The 27855-nt window shown below is 41.4% G+C and overlaps 1 protein-coding gene across 1 annotated transcript in view; it reads left to right on the forward strand.

Moving 5' to 3' along the window:
* Positions 1-27855, forward strand: part of CAMK4 (calcium/calmodulin dependent protein kinase IV) — a 173307-nt gene that overhangs the window by 138188 nt on the left and 7264 nt on the right. Inside the window, exons 6-9 of the mRNA XM_074569263.1 lie at positions 15955-16045; positions 17965-18039; positions 23144-23219; positions 27498-27624. Coding sequence (XP_074425364.1) covers positions 15955-16045; positions 17965-18039; positions 23144-23219; positions 27498-27624 — 369 coding nt within the window. The remainder of the gene's footprint in view (positions 1-15954; positions 16046-17964; positions 18040-23143; positions 23220-27497; positions 27625-27855) is intronic.

The raw sequence follows: 27855 nt of genomic DNA on the forward strand, positions 1-27855 counted from the left end.
CTTGCAGCTTTCACAGTTAGGAGCCTTTTCCTCATTTCTAGCCTAAAGATATTCATAGCTTGTTTCTGGTTGGTTGTTTTTTGTTTTTTGTTTTTTTTTAATGTGCCAAGAATCCCTTAGCTTAAACACCTTCCTTCCACCCTGCCTGGTGTTTACTGTGATGTAGTTATAGCGGTCAAATCCTCCTTCAAACCTTTATTTTGCATTGCTGAACAAGGCGAGTTTGGCATCACCTCATCACACGTCAGCCTCTCCATTCCCCGTTGATCGCTGGTTCTCCAGCAGAGGTTTCCCCGCACCAAGTACTTTCCTCTCCCACCTGGAAGTACTTTACCTGCTTTGCCGTTGGATTAAATTTCCTGCCCATTTTGCATTTCTCCGTTTCCTTCAGTGCAACCATCAGCTAAACCAGTAACTGATCTGAAGTAATATCAGATCCCGTACTGAAATCCAGCCATCTTCACGTCTGCGATTGTTACATGAAGTTTAGGTTATCAACGCCTCTGAAATTGAGGATTTTGTGCTCTGTAAATAGTCCATAGGCAGAGGGTTGTTTTCCCCTTCAGCATCAGTGTTTACGTTCACATCTGCTGTTGTGCCCAGTGCAGTTGTGGTTTGATGGGAAGAGGTTCATCTAGGTATGAGTGGCACCCCATGTTCTGAAGTATGTTAAAATTAACATTTATTAATCTTCCATTAGCACCTTTTAGTCTAGCAAATCTGTTCAACCATAACCTGCAGAGGCTAAAGGGTGCTTGGGCTCCTCTTGCTTATTTATACCATACAAAACAGTGAAAGGCTATGAATTTTTAATTGTATGTCTCTTCATCATATTTCGCATTCATAATTCAGGTCATAGTAAGCCAGAAGCCTCTATGATTAGAAACTCCCATGAATGATGGCATTATACAGAATGAGGTGGTGAAGGCGGCGGTGTTAAGAGGGAATGTAATTTTCGATCAGACTCTTCATAGTTCTTCAGTCGGATTGTTTTCTCACTCTGATCAATAGGAATTTAGCTGTTTACTTGAATGAGGGCAAAATAGCTTATTCCTCTTAACACTGATTTAATTTTAGATTCAGAGGTGTGAGATAAAAAGTTTTTCATCCTAGTTGACATCCTTTTTCTCATTACATGCTTTTAATTTTATTTACTGAGATTTGGAGTGAAAGAATTTATAAACAAGATTTTAATTCCATCATCCCCTCAATCTGGAATTTACTCTGTAACAATAAATACATTTTATATTTCATAATGATTGCCAGACTAATCAATAAAGATCAAACTGTGGACCAGACAGATTCCTAATTTTCCTGGGGCAATTTTTTAGTATGGGAATAAATTTAATCCTTTCCCTAATCTTTAAGTCTCCTGTACACAATATAAAAAGCACATCCTAAATTAAAATACAAAAAGAAAAATACATTGCCACCCTACCTCCATCCCTCTGAGGGCTGTGATAACGTGCGACTGAGTGACGGTCATTACATTTAATTCCACAGAATTAAAACAGGAGGCCTCAACTCTGTTTGAGGGGGACAGCATTGACTGTAAGCTGATTGAGGCTGCAGAGATATTTGATTTATGATGGTAGTGCAGTACAAAACCCCAAACTAGCACACACACTTGGATTTCTTGGAAGATAACAGAAACATTTCCACTGATTTCATAGGATTCGTTGCAGTTTGTCATGTGTGGCTGATGGGTTTTCTAGCTGTAAGTCCTAGTTGGAAATTACTACTTACCAGCAGCCCGAGGACATACACCTGAGCTGGTCTGGCACCCCAGGCCCTCTGCCATCAGCAGCTTTTCAGACCACAGAACCTGAGGCGGACGCCAGAGGTGGCAACACATTCATAGCCATATTTTGTCACAGCTCACTGCGGAAGGCGCTTGTATTATACGAGTTTGTCACAAATTCTTGTCACTCTCCTACAGAAACAGCCCTGAGGGTTGCAGTTTGGAAAAAGCTGGCATATTTGCATTGGGAATACAATCTGACCGCACAGTAAAGTCAACATACCAAGGTTTTCTTGTCAGTTCCATAGCTGTGAGTTTTGGTAGAATGTTGCCTAGCACAACAGTTTTGTTCCACTCAAATATTTTTACAGGGTTTTTCTGAACCCTGGGAAGAGTATGGCACAATAACTGAGAAACAGAAATTTAACTTTTTTAGGTTCTTTCAGAGATCTCCATTATAATAGCAACATTTGGAATTAAATTAAGAAAGATCCATGTAGAAACTAGGAAAAATACGTGTGGAAACAGGATTCTGAAAATTTTTCACTGAAAAAAATACTGTGTCTTCCAGTATTAGCGGATCTCATAAAGTAGAATATTTCTAGTCTTATGTACATTAGACATTAATAATACCGTGAGTTTTAAAAATCAGCAGTGCTGCTTAAAGTTCTGGACTAGAGCACTAAATCCACAGGGAGATTTCTTTGTTAGACAGAAATTAAACATCCTATTTTGATCGGTTGCTGATCTCTCTGAAAACAGACGAGCTGATAGCAAATTCAAATTTACAATCCAGCTTTTCTCTGGTGGTACGTGGTATTTCAGAATTCCAGTTGTTCAAAAAACAGATGTCGGGTGCCTTGATAAGGTCATCACATTTCCCAGCAGAATGTGAATTGTTCTTTTGCGTTGAAGAGCCTGCACAAACCATGTAATATTCCTTTCCAGAAAACTCATAATTACATTAATATGCAATCTGAGATAGCTTTTCAAAGGAAGCAGTCACCTACATAATAGAGATATCCACAGCCTAATCATTCTGACCTCCTCCTCTTTCTAGTAGATGAGAATTTTTTAACTCCTTCCACTTATGTTCTTGCAGGTGTAGCTCATTTTTATGGTTTTGGTTTTTTTAAATATATGGTTTCTTCACAAATATAGCTGATACCTTGTCATGTATAACAAAAATGATCATTCTTAATATCATCACCTGGAGACAAACTTAGGCTTGGAAATGTAGAATGGAAATGGATCTTACGAATTCTAGCTGTTCTGGGGATCCTTTTTTTTTCGGATTAAGAGGGCACTGAGTGACTGTGGTAGAGCTGCAGTAGACTTCTTTTGCTGGTTTTGAATGTAGATTTTGTGTTGCAAAAGCATGAAGGGGCAGGATAGTTGGCAGATCTAGCCTGCAAGGTGTCCCTTGAGTGAGGAGGTTCCTGAGGTGTGGCGTTGCTCCAGAAACAATATATTGTTTTCCTTCCTTGCTTCAGAATAGGAGAGTGCATGTGTCACGGTGCTGCGAGGCTGGGATCAGTCCAAGTTTGCTACACCACCGCTGTAGTTTAATGTAATGGCACCTGGAAGACGGAGGTAGGTGGGCCCTGGCATCGCAGGGGGAGAGGGCTCACCTCTAGCAGATGAACAAACGGAAACACTTCCCACTTCTGTGTGTGTAGACCGTGAGGGCTGTGCTGTTTAGAATTATGTTTTGTAAAAAGGCTGTGAGAAAAGTAAAAAAGGCAATCCTTTTTCCTTTTTTTTTTTTTTAAATATGATCTAGACAGTCCTTTCTTAAATGTAAAATCAATATTAGGCTTAGCAAGTGATACTCTTACGTGTAGGTCAAGCTTCACAATTCAAGGAGAGCAGTAAATTAACCCAGAACATCACCTGTGTGTTATTTATGCATAAATAGGAATTCAAATGAAGAAATGTAAGTATTCATTAGCTACAGTGACGTATTAAAAATTATAGACTTTTTATACGCATAGTTTGGGAAGAGAGTTTCACAGATGGGCAAGAGAAACGTCATCCTCCTTCATTAGTTTATTACTCTGAAATCTCACCTTCATAACAATTCTAAGTCTGACTCTGCTGAAACACGCATGTGAGGCTTTCTGTGCCCTGCTGTGGTCGCGTGCGCCCTCGATGCACAATTCCAGCAGTCTGGTCTTACGAGCACCCCACTACTTTAATTATGAGCTCTCCATGCATGCTGGTAAATTAGTTGGGGTCACTCTCTGTTAGCAATGCCAGGTGGCTTGCAACAGCCAATATCCATGCCATTAAATTGTGCCAGCCTTCAGAACCAAGTGGCCAGTTTCAAATTGCCTGGTGGGAAGAATCTTTGTCTTGACTAACAGAGAGTTGTTTTGATCAGTGCTGATTTAGCAAAGGACTGTTGTAAAAATTTGGACGGGTAGACAGTTGAGTTTTGGCGCCCAGGAACACTCCTTGCCATGGGTTAATGTACTAGTGTAACTGTACTGTATGGGCACGACAAAATCACCTTATTATTGAAAAACAAGTAGTATAGACTCTAACCTACTCCTCGTTTAAGATATACATTATTTTATGAAATATCCCTCTTAAAAAGGGAGAGAAATTAGTCAACAGCCATCAAATGTAGTGCTTTGATTAGAATACAAAAAATTACATTATTGCAAGAAAACTAAAATATATTGGTGTAGAATGAACAGATGTGCACCCGTGGCTAATTAGGGCATTATAATATGGCCCCGTTACAGGTGTGCTGGAACTACAGTTAGCAAATCTCTGTGGTTAGTGAAACCTAACACTTCCAGGAATAGTTTTCCATTAGCTGAACGGCTCTCCGATGCTGGAGGTTATTGGGGCCTGAGCTAGCACCAGGTATCATCGACAGCAGCTTTAGATCTATTCTGTATGGTGTTTTTCATTTGTGTCTTTTATAATTTCCTAATGCAAAACCAAAGACATTACTGACTTGCAAAAACATTACTCGCTTTTTAGTACCCTGCTCAGAATACAGAATATACTTCTTTTTTAGATTCACTAGAATTACAGTGATGTTGCTGAAGTTTGTGGTCTATACAGGGATGGCAGATTGGTCAAATACCTACTGCAGATTTATGCCGCTGGCTTACAGGAAGAAGCCTGATTTTGCAAAAATCTGCTTCCTTTTAAGTTTGCTACAGTGGCATTAATTTACAAAGGCATATATAGTGGATTTATGAAGCGTTTGAGTTCTTTTTTTAGCTTCGTCTTAAAATAATTGCATCTCTAATACTTATAAAATGTTTTTCGTAGTTTGAAGCTAGTTAAAAACTCTTTCTTATTATGGATTTTTTTTCCTATTTGTTTATAATGTGGCTGTGCTCAATAAAGTAAAAAATGCTGAAGACAGGGAGTGAATAGAACAAAGTGGTAGCTATTTAATGTGCATGTAATGCTTTTTGTTTTCAGACCACTGTACAAACAATAAAACCTCAGCACATTTTGGAGGGTTATAAGAGCTACTCTTAAGTGAGGTTAAGTCAAGCAGAGAAGTTCTATGAGTTGTGCTAAACTAGAGAGAAAATCAGTGCTGGTACCAAGGGCAGGATTGCTAGGTTTTGGCGTTTGTTCTAGGGAGGGGACTGTTTGGGGGGTTTTTTAGCCCTCCTCTTTTTTTTTGCAATGCCTCTTTGTGGAGGGGAAAAAAAGGTGTACTGCACCTCGGCAGCTCTAACAGATCAAGTCACACATGTTATTTGGTGGCATTAGCCTGCATCTAATATCATTTCATCACAAATGACTGAGTTTTACCCAAAAGAACATATATCCTTTACCTTTTCGTTATCCAACTGGACAGAGGGCAGGGACGCGGCAGGTGCCCGATAGGTCTGGAGAATGGAGCAGGAAGGTTCTTCTGCACAAGGGGTCTGGGCGATTGCAGGAAGAGAAACCACGTCTGTGTCCTGCACCCCAGGCAGAGAAAGAAAGTTTAAGCATGTGTGTTTAAGCTGCAGGAGGAACATTGTTAATGTGTGTTAATTCTTCGCTGAATTCAGATAGTCTGCAAGTGGGCGGCTCTTCTGGATGGATCTAAGAAGAAGCCACTATTGCAAAGCTCTTCTTCCTACTCTGATGCTGTGGCCTACTTACAGTTTAAGAGGAGAATTTCATGCCACTGCAAATAGTTAGCACTCTGCACAAAGCCCGCTCGTTCGGGATTTGTGTGGGAAGGTGTGTGCGTTATCCTCTCCTACGTGTGTCAGCTTGTACAGAAATGACTGTACATGATTTGCTGTGATCACACCTGGTATAGTGTCGTCATCCTCAAAGGCTGCTTCGCTCTTCTAAAAGCAGGAACATTCAAAAGATAAAACTGTTTCCAAATGTAAAAGAAAATAATTGTGGAGATTGCAGTTAAAACTTTACATAACCTAATTGCTTATTTATAACTTCCCTTCTGAGCTATCTCATAACTTTTAATATAGTAGGCCAGCAAAGAAAATAAAGACTTGGATTTATGCATCTATGCTGATGCATTTCTTCATACTTTTTATAATACACAAATTTATTATCTGAAATCATAAATCAAGTAACTTGCATTAATGCATACTTACACAAAATAAAAAGGCAAATATTCTTTGTTCCACTAAAACAGCATTCTGTTAAATGAGTTTAACTAAACTAATTGAAGTTTTACGGAAGTGTTTGGAAGTCAGTATATCAAGTAGCAGACATAATGGCATACTGCAGTTTCCCAGAGTAAAAGCAAGTGCCAACAATAGGCTTTCTGCAAGATGTTTGGAGAAGCTGTCATTATTTGGTGCCTTTCTAAGACTCCGTTTCGTTGTTATCCAGATACAGAAATCCAAAACTTGCTGAAATATATCCAGAAAAGAAATCGATGTTATTTTTGTCCTCTGCAATGACAAAATGGTTTTACCTTCATTCAGTCCTGAAGCCAATGTGACTGCATTAAGAGAATGGTGGCAGAGGGAAGATTATGCTGTGTATATAACTTGATTTCACGCTTTTATTACTGGAACCTTGTTGATTCCTGTGGAGCTGGGTTCTGACACTCTCACTGACAGTGTCTTTTTTTCAAAGGTTTTTAAGCAAGAATTCTCAGATACTCTTCTGCAACTCTTCAAAACAATCCCTGAATTTCCAAAATAATTTCATTTTTTTGTTTTCTATTTTTTAAGACAAATAATTTTAGCCCTAAATAAATTGTTTATACTGTAAGCAACCAACTCAGATAAATGCACTTTTCCGTTATCATCAGAAATCAAACTATCCAACTCCCAAAGCCAAAGCATACAGGATTTCAGGTCCTGTTCTGCATTCCAAGTTATGTCCTGCCTGAGAGGTAAATGGAAGCACAGAAACAGGCTGCTTATAGTAGCCATATTACTGTGCTTTCAAATAAAGCCTGAACCAGTTGAAGTAGTGGAATTTTACATGGACTTCAGTGGGGACAGCACAGTTTCAACAACAGATTATTAAGTATCCCCATTTCCCTTTTGTGCTCGTCACTCAGACTTCTAAAACACAGCTTATGTGTCACAACAGTTTTAAAGATGTGGAACCTGAGGTGCAGAGGAACTGCATCATTTGCTCTAGGATAAGACTACAGTAGCTCCAGCTCACATGTCATATTGTCATATCAATCTGTAATTTTTGTGCAATTATTGGACATGTGAATTATAAATTGGCTGATACATGCAGAAGATTATAATAGGGCATAGATGCTAACTATGAAATTTTAAATTTCTCTTGATTCCCCCAAGCTGCATGTGTCTTGTTTTCCAAAGTCTACACCAATGTGGAGTGTATGACTAAGTGTACATTTTGAATGATGCATATTTGTTTCTCTGTACTCCATAAGATCTGAGCTGAGTGATTATTTTAGACACAAATTATATGGAGACGGGCTTTGCCACTCTGCATATAGAAGGTGAGCTCACTTACCTTCCTAGGAATAGAAAACAGGATTTTTTTTCTTTGTCCTGTTAAATTGTTAAAAGTTTATTTAAACTTTCTCTTGACTTCTTTAGAAACTTTATCAATTAAGCACATCTCTATCAAACAGTATATAGCTGTAATCAAACTAAATTACTGTGCAGTAGCTTTCATTATGCAATGACAGACTTTTGTAAGGGCTTTTGTAAGGATTACAGAAAGCGCTTGATTACAAGTCTAGACGTGCCTAAAAAGGGAGAGAAAACCATGCTCTTTTCATCTTCTGAAGGGTGTAGTGACTCCATTTATAGCTGAATATGTCCACTACTGAATTGGGATGTATGGCTTTGGTTCTTCCTTCAGCATCCTACAGGCTTGATTTCGTAATAAATTCAACATACACATCCTACGTATGTTCTGGAGAGTAATAAGACTGGTAGAAATGTTCCTTTTGAAAACATCAGTGAATCTGGTATTCCTGAACGTGGCAGCCATATTATAGGCATCCTGGACAGAAATTCATGTAATGAAACCACTGCCCCAGCCACATCAGACCACAGGTTTCTCCCCACTAGTAAGTCAATGCACACAGAAAGTGGTCATCTTGCCTGAGGAGAAAAAGGAGCGCTAGGTCCTTGACCCAGAGCATTTCCACAGCAGTGCTTGGCACTAACCTGAGAGGTATTGTGTGCTACTCCACAAAGCAGCGCTGCGCGGGATGGCACCTGTGAGCTGGCCCTGAACATAAGGTGCAGGTGGAGCTCCCTTAACCAACTCTTTTATCATCTTAGGCACCTCGACGAAGGAGCTGGGTTCATACATGGCAGGAGGGTCTGTAAGCCAGACTGAGGGCTGGTGAACAGGACAGGTTCACAAAGGAGTTAGGGCAGACACACAATAGTAATCATGAGGACACTTGCTGCTGCCGGAGCTGTCTCTGCTGTATGGCCTCTGTTCATTGCAACGCTGGAGATCATGTCCAGAGTTGGGATCCAGTTCACATCAAAGTACCCTGGTTAATGAGGAGACATCACGAAACCCAAAGGCTGTGCAGCTCACGATCACTCTTACAAGTGGAAACAAAGGTGTTTTAGGACTCTTCCCTTACTTGCTGACAGAAGGGAAGTTGCAATGCTGACAGCAGTGGTCCTCTGCCTGCCAGAGAGAGTGCAGGGCCCTGGCAGCACAGCGGTGTGGTCAGAGGGTCAGCTGGTTTCTCATCAGTCCACTTGAACGAAGGTCAGTGCTCAGGGACGGCATATCCATCCCTGGAGGTGTTCAGGGCCAGGCTGGATGGGGCTTTGAGCAGCCTGGTCTAGTGGGAGGTGTCTGTGCCCGTGGCAGGGTGGTTGGAACTAGGTGATCTTTAAGGTCCCTTCCAACCCAAACCATTCTATGATTCTATGATTGTATGATCCTGAAGTTAAGCACAGGCACGAAGTATACAGAAAGCAGAAAACAGGCCAGGTTGTTTAAGCCTGAGTTGGAAGAATAGCAGGAGTTTGAAGGCAAAGTCAGAAAGGCCAGGGAAGAAAATGAGATGCATCTAGTATGAGATGAGAAGGGTAGCAAAATCAATCATCCTCGTAAGAAGAAACCCAGGTGAAGGAGACCTACTGAAAGATGACGAGGAGAAGGCAGCAGTGTTTTTGTCTTCTTTTTTTTTCCCCCTAGTTTTCAGTAAAAGTTCAGCTATAACTAGATGCCTAGCACAATTAACAGCAGTGACTGAACAGTAAAATGTAAGCCTAGAATAGGAAAAGACTAAGTCAGAGCGTATTGAGATCATTTAGATCTTTTTTAATTGGTTATACCCAGTGACCTTCATAGTACAGTCTTTAAAGAGCAACCTTTTTAAGGCTGAAATAGATTTAACAGGTAGCACTCACTTCTGATAGAGGCTGGGCAGAGAGGCAGATGTATGTAGTACTCACTTCAAGAGGAAGAAGTGAGGAATTATAGGCCAAATGCCTTAACTCAACTTCACAGAAAAAATCTGCAGTAAATAATGAAGCAAAAGAATATGAGGCACCTGGGAGATAAAAAAGCAGGGAGGTCACTATCAAGGCAAGTTTTGGTCAAGATCAAGTCATGCTAAATCAGTCTGATTTTTTCTCAAGGAGGGTAAGAGCCATTGTTAGTAGGGGAGCAGCAGAAGGTATCACACTTCACGTGAGTAAAGCTTTTGGTACTTGTCTCACCTGACAGTCTTGCAATAAATTAGGGAAATGTGGTCGTGATGATGTGATTTTAAGCTGGATGGAGACTGGTTGTCTGTACTGAGAGAATGCCTATCAGTTTATCTGAAGATCAGGAGTGGAAGATCAGGAAAAATATTCTCTGGTCTGCTTTTTTAGTGTTTTTGTTGACAACCTCAGATGATGGAATAGAGGGTACACTTACGAAAATTTTGGACAACATTGGGGAAAACCGCAACTGTATTGGACAGTAGGATTAGAAATAAAATAACTTTGGTAAAATTCAGTTACCTTTCTGTACTGCCAAGGACAAAATTGTACATGAACTTGAATAGTCAACAGTGAGAACATGAGAGTGGGAACAAACCAGAAAGGACCTGAAGGTTACACTGCTTGAAAATGCAAACAGGAGTGGGGTATGTTGCAAAAAAGGCAAATAGATTTATGAATACATCCTGTAAAATTTGTCAGGCCACAACTGGAATACATTTCTGCATTTTCAACATATTGATGTGAGTCTATACAGCCTGGAGGAGAGCAACAAGAATGATCACGGGTCAAGAAAAGATGGTCTGTAAGAAAAGGCTGAGCAAACTGAAGTCCTTTAATCTTAGAGAGAATAATGGTAACAAGTACTCAAAAGGCTATTGCAAAAAAGGGAATAATCTGTTTTCTGCCTCTATGGTATATAAGAAACAAAGTAATGGACTTCATCTGCCCCTGTCAAGATCCAGGGAAGTCACAGGGAAGTACTTTGTAATGGCCAAGGTAGCAGAACCCTGTAATAAGTTGCTTGGGGAAATTGTGGAGTCTCTAGAATCAGAGGTCTTTAAGCGTAAATTGGAGAAACAACTGTTGTAGATGTAATTGATGCTGCCAAGGAGCAAAGAGAGGAATAGATGTTTCAGGTTCATTTCAGCCCTACGTTTCTACAGTTCTGCGTAATAGGTACCATAAATAAAATTAAGGAAAAAGGCCAGAGTTTTAAGCAGTCTTCGTTTTTTCTTTTGTCATAAAATCTTTCAAGTTAGATAGGAACGTGAATTATTAAAGGATAAAATAAACAGCAAAGGAAACTCTCACACAGCAATTAGAAAGAAGCAAGAAAAAGAAAAAAAAGAAAGAAAAAGAAAAAGAAAGGAAAAAAGAAAGAAAAAAGAAAAAAGAGAAAGAAAGTAAAAAAAATCGTGCTGCTGCAGTCACAATTAGAGTCACAGGACTTGTTCAGTCTTGAGTTGCTCTTGAGTACCATGGGAATAAAGGCCAAGATGAGGACTGCCTTTATTTTAACTGATAAATCTTTTAGAAAAGGGCCTGTATATTATTCCCATCTCAGTGTCATGCTGAGTCTGTCCTCACCATTTATCGAAGAGTAATAAGACTATCATACTCAATTTTGCTAGAATACGTTTCTTCCAGATTATCTGAGGTGCTCTACACTAATAACGCAGCACCCCACTGTGTGCCTGAAGCACAGCCAATTCACCCGCCTGGCCTAATTACATCTCATGGGCCAAAGCAGTTGAAAAAAAATGTGATCATAGGATGCACAAGTATATTTTTGCACTGTTTATTTTATTTCCTTTGCATTTAAATTCACTAATTTAATACAGACTGCTCAGGGTCTCTAGTGTTTCCATTTTTCTTTTTCTGGTTCATTCTCTTTCGCTAAATGAGGTAGCCGTATGTTCCTTAAAATCAATACTGTCCTTGTTTATAGCACCTGCTTTGATGTGTTGTTCAAAACAAAATAATAATCAGAGGAGAAGGTTGATGAGAAAGCATAATTTCTCTTCCCCATGCCATTGGCCAGCTGCTTGGATGAAACTGCCGTGCATGGAGAAGACTTTCCACTAGGTCTTCTTCCGTGGGCCTTGCTGTGAGATCCCCTGGAGGCCTCTCTTCCATCTACATCTCATCAGGCCAGATGAAGTGCTGTTATTCTACAAGAAAATCTTACATTTTAGTCCGTAGATGTTACAGGACATAACTAGAGTTAAATATATCCGTGTAATGTTGCCATGGAAATACATCATTTTGGTGTAAATATAAATTTTCTGTATCCAGCTTGTTTCACTAACACAGATTAGCAAAACTGCAGTCAGAGAACTGCCATGCCTTTATTTCCTTATAGTGGTTCACGTTGTCTACTGAAAATCAGAAGAAAGTGCAAACAGGACATTTTAGCTACTATAAGAGTATCATGTCATGATCACATTTTTTGTGCATGCTATGTAAAACTGTTGAAGTGTTGTACAGCACTGTGCATCAAAAATCCATCCATAGAATTCAAATGTTTTTCAAGTCTCATCCGTATCTTATAGGTGGGGAAAGTGATGTAACGCAGCAATGTCTTAGATTGTAAAGTGAGTCAGTACGCTTGCTCTGGCTTGATACCTGGGCCTTGATCTTCTCATTTAATCACATCATTAGTCATTAAGAGATACAGCGTATAAATAGCAGAGCACAGGCTATCTGTTTTACGATGAGAGTATGCAATGCCGAAAGCTGTATTCCAGACTCAGAGATACTTGGAATTAATGCTGCAGAGGCACTGCCAGCCAAGGAACATGACGCTTACTAAAATCAATATGTGAGAAATAAAGCGCAATCAAAACAAAGTGTATATAAATTGAAATAAGTGTTATACAGAGTGGATTGTGCTAATTTAACTAAATCTGTTTCTAAATCAAGATAGTTTAACTCAGAATACTCTTCACATATATATGAGACAAGGTAATTACATGCAGTCTTCAATACCAGGAACTATTACGTTTTGTGGGGAGCAGAGCTGTTAAGACTGGTGAAAATTTGCAAACAAGTCCCAGGGTATTAACCAAGTAAGGGAGCAATGCTGAAGATGGACAGAGGGAAATTTTCCTACATGGGGTCTTATGAGTTTGTAATAAAAAAAAAGTTCGCGCTACAAGTTCAATAGAAATCTGTTAATAAGTCAATCAGTCTTGAGGCACAAGCGTGGTTAGCAGGTGTTGTTCGTTATGGTTCTTGCTATATCTGAGAAGGAGCCCTGCAAGCCAGTCTTACTTTACGACTTAAAAGGGAGGAAAAGTTGAACAGCTTCTCCCCAAGTTTTTCACAGATTTCCCTCCCACAAAATGTGATTCTGGGAAGAGAAGAAAATTTTCTTGTTTTTAGCCTCACACTATAAAGTGTTTTTAAGAGTATGGGCAAGTGTGTAAAAGGACCTGCTAGAAGACTGCAGACTTGGCTGGAACATTTCTCTGCACAAATTTGGTCAAAGATTTTTCATACGAATGAATCGGAAGTGTCTGCTTTCCACTGAATGATGGTGAAACAACTGATCCTTCTCACTCCTATGGAGCCAGCTAAACGGGTTTGCAGCACATGAACACAGATCAGCTCAGACATCTCCTTCTGTCCACTCCAGCTTGATTGCTTTTGGTGCACTCCCTGTGTGCCGCTGTTACCTCTGCACGTCAAACACACCAGTGCTATGCTGTGGGAGCATCTTTGCTACAGTTACGTCTTCATTGGCAGATGAAGATATATTTTCATCCAGGCTGGACATGATTGTGTGCAGCCAGGCAGATGTGACCACATTAAGTGATGTAGCAGTGTGCAATCCATCAGTTTCCATATATTGTTGCTCTCTTTTACTTTGGATAACTGGTTAGCTATCGCACTGTAGCAAGCGCAGCTGGCACAAGCACTTAGATTTCACTGTGAAGTAAAGCAAATGAGAATCTTTGGCTGATCTCCATGAGCCACGTCATGACAAATACTGTGACCTTAGGATTTTAGAGAAAGTCAACAAAGCATTTATTGCACTGTAAGAAACACACACTTAAAAAGCACTCAGTGCCACTAAAACAATGCCCAAGGAAAACGCAGTGTATTGTTACTTAATGTTATTTAATCACTGGCAGCCTATACAAACTACAATTCCAATGAGAAACACGGTCAAGAATTCATCTCAGATGCTAACTCAGGTGCACACTGTAGCTGTGCTTTGTAGATGAACATTCAACCATTTGTCATTTGCTGCATGACAGTGCACACACAGTGGTTTTTTTAATAGTGAAAGCACAGCTGAGAGAGTTACTACTGAAATGTAGACCAGGAGACTTTCAAATGAGATAATGTGATTCTACCCTTAAGCATCTTTCTTCCAAGGCTTCAGAGGTTTCTGCTGAATGTTTTACTAACAAGAAATACAGAATTTGTTTCACTAGTTTATCCTTTTTTGTCTATCAGTATATTAAATTCTTTGGAGCCCTTAGCACGGGAAAAGCATGGACCTGTTGGAGAGGGTCCAGAGGAGGGCCACGAAGATGATCCGAGGGCTGGAGCACCTCTCCTATGAGGACAGGGTGAGAGAGTTGGGGTTGTTCAGCCTGGAGAAGAGAAGGCTTCGGGGACACCTCATTGTGGCCCTTCAGGACTTAAAGGGGACTTCGAAGAAAGGTGGGGACAGACTTATTAGCAGCGCCTGTTGCAATAGGACAAGGGTTGATGGTTTTAAACTAAAAGAGGATAGATCTAGATATAAGAAGTAACTTTTTTTACAATGAGGGTGGTGAAACACTGGAACAGGTTGCCCAGAGAGGTGGTAGATGCCCCATCCCTGGAAACATTAAAGGTCAGGTTGGACGGGGCTCTGAGCAGTCTGATCTAGTTGGAGATGTCCCTGCATATTGCAGGGAGTCGGACTAGATGACCTTTAAAGGTCCCTTCCAACCCAAACTATTCTACCATTCTATATATTTTTTCTATGTCTGTCTGTAACAGTGTAAGAGGCAGACATATATTCCAGAAATTCTTCTTTCCATTAGTGGAAGGCAGGAATAGCATCTTTAAAGGAATTCCGTGGTGAGTGAATTCACATATATTGCACGCGCATCAGCAAGACAGATGGATTTTTGAGACTCTGCAATTGGTTTTAAAACCCTTGAGAATTCTGCTCCAGGGACCTCAAGGATTTTATAGTTGGCCCAAGACACTTAGTACATTTTACTACTCAAAGATGTCTATTTGATAGTTTAATAGTTGTATGACCATTTTCTTATCTCTTAGGATTTTATAATGCACAGAAACTACCTTCCTCTGAGACAGACTTTGATATCTCAACATCTATTAGATTACTTCCTAGAAGCTACCATTGTATTTAAAAAGTCAATAATACTTTCTGAGTTGTTTTTCTTCTCAAATGGATGTGATGCTATCTTTGTCTTCCCAAATTGTAGTTTCCTACTCACATTACAATATGCATCCAAGGATCCTGTGCTCAGCAGTTTTCCAGAAAAAAAGCCGCTGAAAATTAGTTTAGTGAATGTGTACCTCACACACATAGCAGATTATTATTCTGCTGCTATAGATTACTAGGAAGATGTTAACTCATGCTTTACCATAACATCTAATTCTCACTTGAGCAAGCAGTGTGCCCTTGTCACCAAGAAGGCCAACGTAATTCTGGGCTGCGTAGGGAAGAGTGTGGCCAGCAGGTCAAGGGAGGTCATTCTCCCCCTCTACTCTGCCCTGGTGAGGCCACAACTGGAATACTGTGTCCAGCTCTGGGCTCCCCAGTTCAAGAGAGACAGGGAACTACTGGAGAGAGTCCAGCATCGGGCAACAAAGGTGATTGAGGGACTGGAGCATCTCCCTTATGAGGAAAGGCTGAGAGAGCTGGGACTCTTTAGCCTGGAGAAGAGAAGGCTGAGGGGAGACCTTATTAACGTTTACGAGTACCTACAGGGTGGGTTTAAGGAGGATGGAGCCAGACTCTTTTCAGTGGTTCCAGTAACAGGACGAGGGGTAACGGGCACAAGCTGGAACATAGGAAGTTCTGATCAAATATGAGAAAAAACTTCTTTCTGGTGAGGGTGACAGAGCACTGGAACAGGCTGCCCAGGGAGGTTGTGGAGTCCCCTCCGCTGGAGATGAAATTTCAAGACCTGCCTGGATGCAGTCCTGAGTAATGTGTTCTAGGCAATCCTGCTTTAGCAGGGGAGTTGGACTAGATGATCTCTAGAGGTCCCTTCCAACTCTGAAAAATTCCATGATTCCGTGATTAAGTATTTTGACTTTCTCTTTTTCTAGTACCTGCATGCAAATGGGATCGTGCACCGTGACTTGAAGCCAGAAAATCTACTCTATGCAACACCAGCACCAGATGCACCACTAAAAATTGGTGAGCAGCATTAAATGCATGCTTCCCTAATTCCCTTGTACGGGTAATATGTGCTAACTGATGTTTACAGTATATACATCTCACCGCCACTTTATTCGAAGTTAACGCTCATACTCAAATGAACAGCATGTTACTTCTTCCACAGCACAGCTGTGCATGGTGTTTTTAAATCCAATACAAAACCAGATGCTTGCTCAGAGAATTTATTGCCAAAATTGTGCAGAATGTGGCAGAGAATAAAGTGCTCAGGAGGAACAAGAAGGATCATGAGATCAGCATTCAGCTGCGCACACTGCTTCTGTGCCCTTTTTTTTTGTTAAACTGGTACTTTAAGGGGAGAGATTCATTGGCATGAATGTACAAATGTGCAGGTAAGCAGTAGAAAGCAAACTGAGCAAGGCTGACTTCTGTTTTGAAGGCAGATTTGAGGGATAAGAAGAAGTGATTTTCAAAAAGAGCATAGGGAAGCTATCTGAAGCAGAGTCAGCACCATGGGGGGATGAGGAGGGACAAGGTGAGACCAGGCTTTCCTGAACTGGGATGTATTATGCCAGTTCTTTTGGGAATGGTGGCCAGTTGCAAAGGGCATGACCTCCAAAAATGGTGTGTATTCCCAGTTTTTGCTTGAGCAAAGAGTAGCTCTGTGCAACACTCGTGAGCTGTAGGTAACCAGTTTGGAAATACCACCTTGTGCTCCCTTACCAGGGAGCCTGGGAGCGTGGGAGCGTGCCAGGAGTGAGTGTTGCCATGTTTGTCAAGCCAGTGTTCATCGTGGGTTTCAGGAGCCACATTTCCACGAACTGATGTCAAGGAATGTAATATAAAATTCAAGGAAAGCCTTGCATCTCGGGGTGATGGTATCTTACTTTGCAATTTATCCTAGTTCTTAACTTTCCTGGAAGGGCTCTAAATGTGGTAGTTTAATGCAGCACCCAGTGGCCTTGGTTTGAAGGTCAGAGCGGTGTAGGGGCTTCTGAAGTGTTCTCCTAAATGCTGTGATTCTTCATCTTCTGGTTAAGATTATTGCCTTGTTTAAATTAATATCTGATTTACAATGAGTGGCAGTGTTTATAAAAGTATATTTCTGTTTAGATAAATAATAATAGCCATTTAGGTACAAGTGAACCCTAACTGCATTTCTAGAATAAAATATGAACTATTTTTATCCTGCTCTGGCATCAAAACATTCCCTTTTATATTCACTATAACAAACCAAAAATACTTTTATTTTACCTTTTTAAGGCCAGATTGTCATCATCTAAATTGAAATTTGAAGAAGTTTATTCTCAGTGAAAACTAAATGAGATTTCAGTTTTTATGTCTTTTAGAAAATGAGTCATGCAAGTATGACATGTAACGTCATGAAGGCTCTTGCTGTCTGAGTGGTAATTAAGGGTGGCAACACTGTGAAAACACTACTTCTTCTGGCACAACCTCCATGCCCCTGGAAGCCCCCTATCAAAATACTGCTGGGATTTTGTCTTGCAGGGACTGCATACTCTGACCCTTATCCAAGAAATCGCTGATGCACAATTTTTTACCCCAACATTGTTCTGTTAATTTTATTGAATTACTCACAGAGTGAAAACCCACAGAGTGAAAACCGAATATATACCTAAAATGCATTTCTGGATCGCTGCTTGTGTGCCCTTAGGCGTCCTATTGTATTGGCTTTGTGCAGTCTTCAGGATAAAATACAAGCTACATTTCTGTCAAGGAAGAGCCAGGAATACTCATTTGTACTGAGAAATTTTGCTTCTGGATTGCAGTCTGAGTAGATTCTTCAAATTGATTGTCATCTCTGGAAATGACAGTTCATTTAATGCATAAATGTTCATTTAATTACATACACAATGTAAAAAAAAAAAGTTATTTTACAAGGAAGTAAGAACATTAATATTCCTAAACAATCTTAACAGCTGACTTTGGACTTTCCAAGATTGTGGAAGATCAGGTGACCATGAAGACAGTTTGTGGAACTCCAGGTTACTGTGGTACGTTGTTTTATTATTTATAGTGAACTTAGCACTGTACTACACAAGGATGGTAATTTTAATTCCTTTAGTAATTTAGACATTAGGAAATTATATATTTGATGACATTGGGTTAATATTTTTCAGTTGGTGGCCTGTAAGGACACTTTCTATTTGTTTAACTGTGAAAGGTGTGCAGAAAGTTTAGAAACTGTGTTCTGTCTCAGTTGTCCTGTTCTTATATGTTTCAGGTTTTTCCAAAATCACAGCTAGTTCTTGCTTCTCAGTCTTGTACATTTTAATAGAATCATAGAATCATAGAATGGCTTAGGTTGGAAGGGATCTTAAAGATTATCTAGTTCCAACCTCCTTGCCTGGTCAGGGGCACCCCCCACTAGACCAGGTAAATAGTGTAAGGCATCAAATTTTAATACAAGAAAGCCACCACTGATACTTCAAATTAAAACAAATTTTCATAGAGTTACATTTAGGTAAAAATATGTTCCCTCATTATCATATGGGAGAGTGAGGTTTTGATAAGCAAGTAAAAAAATACAGTACTGGTAACAGTCCATGAATTATTAGGAATGTGCATTTTTTCTCCATTGCTTTGGGAAGAAAATAAGTGAAGCAGAGAGTGAACAGTACAATTACTGTACACATAACATATGGCAAACAATGCTATAGCTGTGCTGTATGTCAGATATCAGAAATCCAAAGACGATATAACTAAAACCAACGCCCCAAAAAGTCCAAAATCTGAAAACAGAGTTCAAGCACATAACCTGCCACAGTAGGGAGAAAGCAAGCATACAGCTGATCTTGAAAAAAAATAACTGAAAAGATGCTGGGGAGCTCCAGTGGCCATCCCCTCGTGGGTCTGGAGCATTTGGCTCTGCCTGCAGGGTTGCAGCGGGAGCTCATCCTGCTGCAGGAGGGGTTGTGCCCAGCCTGGACATCCCCTCCACACAGCAGACCTTTCCTCAGCAGCAGCGTCCCCAGGTCGGAGGGGACAACATGGGCCTATAGGATGCTCCAGCCCTGTGGAGAGCCTCCAGCCTGCCCGGGGGCGGGTGGTCTGTGGAGCATGGCAGACCCCTGGTGGGTTCTGGCTCAGTTACCCTGTGGTGGTGCCAAGCCGTGCGAGGTGGAGCAGCCGGCAGCTGGATGGAGCCTCACAGGCTGCCAGGCAGCTTTCAGCAGGGCATCCCGGGGAACGCTGCCAAGGTGCCTTACTGACCGAATGCTTCGCTGCCAGAGCAGGTTCAGCTAGCTCATGGACACATGCAGAAGCTCATCTAGACTCCCATAACCAAAAAATGAGACAGAAATCGTGGAATCATAGAATCATCTAGGTTGGAAAGACCTTTAAGATCATCAAGTCCAACCATCAACCTAACACTGACAAAACAACCACTAAACCATGTCCCTAAGCAGCACGTCTACCTGTCTTTTAAATACCTCCACGGATGATGATTCCACCACTTCCCTGGGCAGCCTGTTCCAATGCTTGATAACCCTTTTGGTGAAGAAATTTTTCCTAATATCCAATCTAAATCTCCCCTGGTATAACTTGAGGCCATTTCCTCTTGTCCTGTCACTTGTTACTTGGGAGAAGAGACCAGCTCCCACCTTTCTAAAGCCTCCTTTCAGTAGTTGTAGAGAGCAATAAGGTCTCTCCTCAGCCTCCTTTGTTCCAGACTAAATAACCCCAGTTCCCTCAGCTCCTCGTAGGACTTGTGCTCCAGACCCCTCACCAGCTTTGTTGCCCTTCTCTGGACTTGCTCCAGCACCTCAATGTTTTTCCTGTAGTGAGGTGCCCAGAACTGGACACAGTATTTGAGGTGGGGCCTCAAATTAAGGAGCAAATGAAGGAGCCCCTCCAGCAAAAGAGGATTGCAGCTGCCTGTGCAGACTTCTTGCCCTTCATTGCAAGGCACTTCCACTTCAGCAAACCTGATAATGGCCAGGGATGCTGGTGATCTCTTTTACACCAGGTCAAGCCTGCTGGGCTTCCCGTGGTGGATGCTTACCTCCAGCAGCCACTGTGATCTTGTGGAGAAACCTATTTCTGTCATTCTTGCTGAACTCTAGATCCTGAATGGGCTCTTACAAGAGGCTGTGAGTTGCTAGCAGTGTGCTTGGTGATAGACATCTCAGGTAGTTTTGGACAGAGCTGAGCCAAGCCACATGGAAACTAAAGACTCAGCATTTGCTTTTATAACTGTAGAAGCAAAAGAAAGAGGACATTGGAGAAGATCATAAGATTACTCTGTTATCTCATAGCACAGCTGATAATGCAATTCAAGTGAATCTTCATTACCTGGTATGACGTTCTCTGCCAAGCTCACAAACACATGCCAAGTCTGCTTTAAAGTAGCACTGAATCCAGACTGCTTAGTGTCATAAAACCATACTTCATGCATTAGCTATTAATGTTCTGCTTGTCTTCTCTCATGACAGTTTTACTACAAATGCCATAAAACTGTACTTAGTGCTTAGCCCTTTTTATGCCTGTTGTTGTATACTATAAAATAGGGTTATTCCCATAGAAGAGCCCTCAGCATAGGGATGATTTGGTGCGGAGGGTTGAGGCTGAATGTCTCTGCTGAGAAGAAAGGAGCTTTGTGCCTACAGACATGGACCTGCAATCCTTGCTTTATGACCTGAGTTAACTGACCATGCAGAATTCCTGGTACTTGGAAAATATTCAAGCATTACGTTTCAGAAGTGGAGGAAACCTAGGAGGAATACAGTTGAAATGCCAAATTAAGCTATGAATAATTGATAGCCATAGGCTGCCAACTCCCACATCCTGCCCACCCAGCTATCAGCAGCCTCTCCAGAAAGGACAGCAGCAAAAACCCATACTGGAGTCTGGATTCTTTGGCATCAAGACATACCAATCTACAGTCCCTGGAACGTGTGAAGTGATGCAGAGGACTGAAAGCGAGAAGATGGTCACAAACAACTTAATTTGCTGAGACATTGTGTTTTCAGTGAACTTAACAAGAAGGGCATACGGGATTTCTGACAGTCGCACATAAAAATAAGCCAGTGCAGAGCAGTGATTCATGGTCAGTCTGTTACAGCCAACATCTAAACTAACAGCAACACATCAGTCAAATCCATTCACCAAAAGCAAACTTCTGGAAATATTAATAAGTCATATTTACAAGATGTATAACTGTGTAATTGCAGTCCAGATAGCAAGACAGACCTGTATATACAAATCTCTGGTCTCCTTTGTGGTCATTTTACAATACTGAGGTGGAAGGAGGAGAAAAGCGAAAGAAGGGCAGAAAGTGTCTTCTGCCTTTATCCTGAGCAAGAAGACATCCCAAAAAACATTGCGTTCTCTAGAAGGCGAAGCGTAATGACCATTAAACAGGAAAACTGTCCTATTTGCTTTAGAACCCCACACTGGCATTAACAAACATGGCAGGGAGAACAGTGATTCCATCTCCATCTCTTCTCTGAGGCCATTGGCCGCTTTTCCTGTATGCTGTCCTGTTAGCTACAGGTTGGCCGGTGTTAAAATCAGATGGGATGTAGTGTCCCTTCTCAAAAACAGCCCCTCGCTGTTCATCAGTTTATCAAGCAGAAGAATAAGGAGGCAGAGAAGTCTGTGCTTAGACTGGCAAGCATTTGCCCAGCTGCTAGCAGTACCGGCGGTGTGTAGCAAACCTAGTGATTAATGTCCTTTGCCTTCTATATTAATGCTTTGTAAAAAAGCTTGATGTGTTTCCTGCATGGTGAATCCTCCAGGTAAGTTGAAGAAGTCTGAGCCAGCTGCCCGGCAGCCATTAGAAAGTTGCGTATACTCTGATTAAAATCGTGCTTGGGGGACCCTCGCTCCCTTGGGATGTGGCAGCACATTCCTTGGGAGAGCTAGCTGCCCAACGGAGACCTCCCAGTGGAGGCTGGGAGCAAAACAGGAGCATGCCGGCAGCCTGAATCAGTCCGGAGGGGCAACCAAAGCTTCAGGCTGAGCAGGGAGCTCTCACACATTTAGGGAAGCCCCAGCCCTTCTTGGCCCTGCTGCTCATGGCTGTGAAAGTGTCATGCGGGGAGGGGAAGAGATGGGTACGTGCTGCAGCGGTGGTGCGCGTAGGTGCGGCAGGTCCCCTGGGCACCAGAAATGTGGCAGCCATCCCAAGTGCATCATAGAGCTGGTGGGCTCGGGGGCTGTGCTGCATCCCGTACATCTGATGGGTATTAATACAGATACAAGGGCTGCTGAGAAGGGCTACTCATACGTGGCTTAGCCGTGTCTTTTTAATTATTTTTTTCCAAATTAGTTGGGTATTTTTGTCTGTGTCCGAAAGGCGAGGGGAGGGAAGGGTCTCGCCTCCCCAATATCAAGCCCTTCCATTTCCTCCTCTGGAGACGTGGCATTTTCATCCTGCCACCTCAGGAGCTTTGCCGGGGAGTTTTGCCCCGTGGGAGGCAAACCTCCAGGGTGCGTGGAGCTACGAGCTCTGGGGCTGCGGGGCCAGGGTTGCTTGAAGGTAGGCACGTCGCAGTTTGAGTGTGCAACCCTGTGCATTTTCAGTCACACACAACAGCAAGAGATGACTGTCTGAGGGGTACAGCGGTCTGCTCAGCTTTCCTCGAGGTCTGTCTGTCAGCTGCTTGGGCAGAGGTTAACTCCTCTTTACCGTGTCCCCTGAGACTGCCTGTATTTTCCACCTGCTCTGCGCTATAGCAAAAGCAGCTGCCTGGAATGCTCTTGTCTTTCCTTAAAACAAAATACCAAAAATAAAGCCCAAATAAAGTACCAAGAAAATAAGTAAAACACTGAAGTAGGCGTAGCACCTCCTTTGTCACATTGCAGCTCCAGTGCTGCTGCATCTTCCTGTGCTTCCTTTCACAAACCTAAAAAGCGATTTGAAGCCAAAGTCTGCTTTTTCGTTTTATTCTGGCTGTGCTTGGACACAACTTCTGTTGCTTTATACTCAGTGAAGGGAATCATTTGCCTAATTTGCTTAATTAAAGACTTAAAGGAGCAGGCCCTAACTTTTTAACAGACACTTACGAGTGTGCACGGAGTTTAAACTGACTTTGTGACTGTTACTTCTGCATTCAACTTTCATCTTATTGACCAGTGTTTTATCATTTGCAGCACCAGAGATACTACGGGGATGTGCCTACGGGCCTGAGGTGGACATGTGGTCTCTGGGGATTATCACCTACATCCTGTAAGTGCAGACAGTGCCACGGAGTGGTTCGTTTGTGAGCACCTGCAGGTTTTTATGACATTATGAGCTGTGCCGTTGGAAAACATGAGATCCCAAACTTTAATTATGATATTCCCAATCTTATTTAAGTAAGTCAAATCCTAGAGCATGGCAAAACAGTCAGGTTATATGTGTGATAAATGCAACACTTATTCCTGAACAGCAGCAAGGTCTGTGCAGAATTGTGCTATTAACGTGAATGAATAGCAGCGAAGTTTCTGAAAGCAAAAATGCAGGCATAGGAGCATCAGAAAGCATCATATGGCTTTTTTCTCAGTCACACAAACTCTGAGGTATACTATGATCCTAAGTAGCTTTTCAGCTCCAGAAGGAGAAGTCAAGGTGCTTGCAGTAGTTTCACAGTGCCTGTGAATATTCCCAAATGCAGCTGCCCCTTCTGTGTCAGTCACAGGCAGCACATCAGTCTTGGTGTCTCACAGCATCTCAAGCCAGGGAACTGCCTGGACTCTGTCTGCAAATCAGTCCAATGGGTTAAATGATTCCTGTTGAAGTGTTCCACTTCCTACAGGGTAACCAGAGACACTGTTGACAGCGGGGGTGTGAGTGATGCTGGCCATACATATTTCACACAGTTGAAGTTGCAACTATTGACCAAAATTTTCACACAGTTGTGTTTAAAGGTAGGCACTTGTGCCTGCATCTTAGTATGGCTAGTCCTAATTCAACTGGTAAGCATTGTAATTATTTTTTTGTATCAATGGAATCTTCCAAAGGAAGATTAGTGAGAAGGGAAAATTGTATCTGATGTATTGACACTTCTCTTTATGGGAGAATAAATAACTTCATTTATTCCCTTGGCAACAACAATGCTAAGCTGGCTTGTGTAGTTGTATACGATAGAGGCAGGATGCTTTTTATGGGAAGAAAACGGGATTTTACATGTACACATTAAAGATAAGGAGGACTTTATACATCTGGACCATTTTCTTTCTGCTTCTAGGACTCATTAACTGTGTCCAGCAAGCACAGTGTATAATAATGCAATTATTTTCTGTATGTCTTTTGCAAAGAAAGAATTATATTTTCTAGAGTTTATAGTAAAAGTACAGTCTGATGGAAATACCAGAAAATATCTTTTGTTCTGTAGATACGCTTCAAATAAGTCACAGCTCTCTTTTCGGGTGCCCATAAATAATAGGCCACAATATTCCTATTTACCATTTTGTTATCTGCTCCTTTTAAAATGTGAACCTTTGTCTCAAGGCCTGGTCCAAGTCTGTAGAAGATCAGATGTTGCCTGCCAGGTGATCATTTCTTGTCAGTTCAAGCGGTCCCTGCGAGGCAGGAAGGTGTGAAATTTGCCATCAGGTTGCCCCTGAAATAGGAGAGGTGCTATGGGCTTGCCTAGTTTTTCAACGATTGAGGGATAGCTGTTGTACTTCAGACTGAGTGCCTTCCTTGCTTGCAAGCAGAACTTGAACACAGAACTTGCTTTCAAGTGTAGGCAAGCTCCAAGCAAGAATGTACAGCAAATTCCTCTTTGAATATATGGAGTGGCATTTGCTATAAGTAGCCTTTCATACCTTCCAGCTGTTCAGGAGATGCTCCCAAGCCACATTAAGCCTCTGCACTGGTGTAACCACAAGCATGAGAGCTTCTGGTCTGGATGGGACACCACAAGTACAGATACTCCTCTACTTCTTCCTCTGTCCTTCCTCTCCTCCTCCCCTCTTGAAATGCAATTTGACCTACAGGAACAAGCCAGGCAAAAAGGGTGCTAGTCGAATCCACTTGGCCATGTCTTCCATTTAGCTTTAATGATATTCCACATTTAAAACTCTTCTATTGAGTCTAAAGCTTTGTAGAACAACGTTTCTGATGGGTTAGAAGCTGAGACCAGAAAGGTACAGGTAACTAGTCCATTAATCCTGCAGCCTAAAGGATGGTGTTGCATGTCTTCAGTCTCATAGTTTACTAGAGGAAATGCACATATGTACAGTCAAAAAAATGCATTGCTGCATGTGCCTCCAAAATAGAGTGGATGTAAGAGTTAACTACCATGCTACAGAAGATGTGCATAAAACTGTGTGTTCTCACCAATACAAAGTGGACTTACCACGTGATTAAGAAAAACTTTGACACGTATTTTAATGGAGCTCTTATTCCTGAGGCAAATTATATTAAGACTTATTGATGATAACTGTCATAATTCCAGGGAAGCCACATTTACAGTTTTAACAGCAAAGAGGACCGGTCCTTTTGCATTCCTGCAGCAGGTTAGAAATGCTGCTGCACGTCTGAGATGCAGATAGTGGTCAACAAATAACAGAGGCTTTGCCTGTAGTCAAAATTGCATGGATTTAGTTACAGGTGTTTTTTTCCTAACTTACTTAAAAGGGGACAAAACACTGTCTGGCCATTTCTAATTGATTTTGAAGCTGTTTACACTGATTTTTCTTTGTTTGGTAGATAATTGATCTGAAATGGATCAGCATAGTAAAATGAAATTTCATAATAAAATGAAATCAAGAGCAGCCATGCTGGGTCTTACCCTGGTTTATCTAATTTGAAATCACACCTCTAGTTTTATTCATCTAATTTGGCATGTAGCGAAATATCTGTCTGCTGAAAAGGAAATTTTTTTTTTTTAGGTAGAAGCGTATCCATAGAAATTGTTAATAAGACAACAATAGGTGACTGTAATGAGTTACAATGAAAATATTTTCAGGAGTAAATAGAGAATCACTTCGAAGTCTTCCAACACACTCACAGCAAGCATTAAGCATGGTCTCACTGTATGGCATCAGTGACCTGGTATGCAGAAGCCAGTTTTGGCTGAACCAGTTAGTGGCCCAACAGCCCTGCTCAGCAAAGGTGCTCCATGGGGATTGGTCCGACCTGAAGCAAGCTCAGAAATGGTGGTGGGAGAAGCAGGCAAATGCGGGGGGAGCAGCAGAGGGACTGTGACCTCTCCCACCTACTGAAGCACATGGTATTTGGAGGCTGGATCCATGTGTTTTTAATTCATCTCTGCCAGACTTGGAAGTCACTAACGTGCCCAGAATGTGCTTACAGTGGAGGTTTTCTCCTCTTCAGTAGTGCGAAGTGATGCAGCTGTTCCACCCGCGGCTACACACCACTCCCCAAACCACATTTCTTCCTTGAACATCTGTCTCCTTTTTCAGGACAGTAAGCACACTGATTGGGTTTAAAAACATAAAACCAAGTTAAAACGTAAGGTTAAATTTTCTAGATTTGTTGCTGACTTCTTTATGGTCTGCTGCTGTTTTCTCATCATCATCTCGTTGCTTGTTGCATTTTCTGGAGGCAGAGTAGCAGATAGACTTTCTGTTTAGCACGGAATGCTTATTGGTTGAATAGGAAATTCACTTCAGAACATCTGATTATGTGTGCAGGCATGATTAAAGTGCAATGAAGCAACAAAAAAGGACATTATATAAATGGAAAACACTTCTATGAGTTTGCGTTCCCCAGGGCAGGGTGTGGATCCGTGTTACTCAATATATTCATAAATGCAGTCATTAATGAGATTTCAAAATTCTTGATAATATGTAGGTTACCTAAGTGAAGATGAGGGCTGATTATTAAAACCTGGTGAAGATTTTTACATTTTGTGGATGATATGATGAAAGAATGTACAGTGAGGAACATAACCAAAAAACAGTCCTAATTGGAAATATAAAAACTTCTAACTTCACAGGTGAAATGTGGTTCCTCAGCTAATTCCTATCCCTCAGAAAAGACTTACAGGGATTCAGATAATTGATCTATGAAAATGTTAACTCTGTGCTTGTAAATAATCCAAAAAAAGCAGATCCAGGGTCAGGAATTGTTAGCAAAGAAATGGAGATTAACATAGCAGACATCATTACGCTAATTTGCAACTCCATGGTGTGCCCACACTGAATGGTGTTTGCACCCACTTCAAAAAGGCACACAGCTGGAGGAAACTCACAGAGAGCAGGGATGAGCAAAGGTTTCAGGCTGAGGAATGACTAACAGCGCAAGGGACTCGGCCTGAGACCAGCAGAGCGAAGAGCTGATAGAAAATATTTATTGGCATGTAGAATTTAAACATTCTTACAGTTACACATTTTTCTCTGCTCTGTAAAATTAGGAGTTTGTAAGTACGTCCAGGTCTGGTTTCCCAAAGTGGTGCACAAGACACAAAGTAAGGAAAGATAATACCAGGAACTGTTTGTAGCAACCCAAGACTAATTAATTTTTGATAAATTTATTTCTTTTTTATCCTTGCAGACTTTGTGGCTTTGAACCATTTTATGATGAAAGGGGAGATCAGTACATGTTTAAGAGAATCCTGAACTGTGAATATGACTTTGTGTCCCCCTGGTGGGATGATGTCTCTCTGAATGCCAAGGATTTAGTAAGTAAAGCAAAAATGAGACTGAGGTATCTTTGCTGGTATGTATTTGGCTAGTGTCATTTCCGCTGAGAAAGAGAGTCCATGTTGGTGTGGGGAAAGAATAATTGGTTAAGTGATTGTTCATATGGCTCATTGCTTTTCTTTTTATTATCCCTGGTATATTATGGTCCTGTATAAATATCTCCTGTTAGTCCAGTGCTGTAATTTTGCACTCAGAACCATGGATGTTCA

Source organism: Larus michahellis, chromosome Z (assembly GCF_964199755.1).
Source record: "Larus michahellis chromosome Z, bLarMic1.1, whole genome shotgun sequence".
Classification (NCBI taxonomy): Eukaryota; Metazoa; Chordata; class Aves; order Charadriiformes; family Laridae; genus Larus; species Larus michahellis.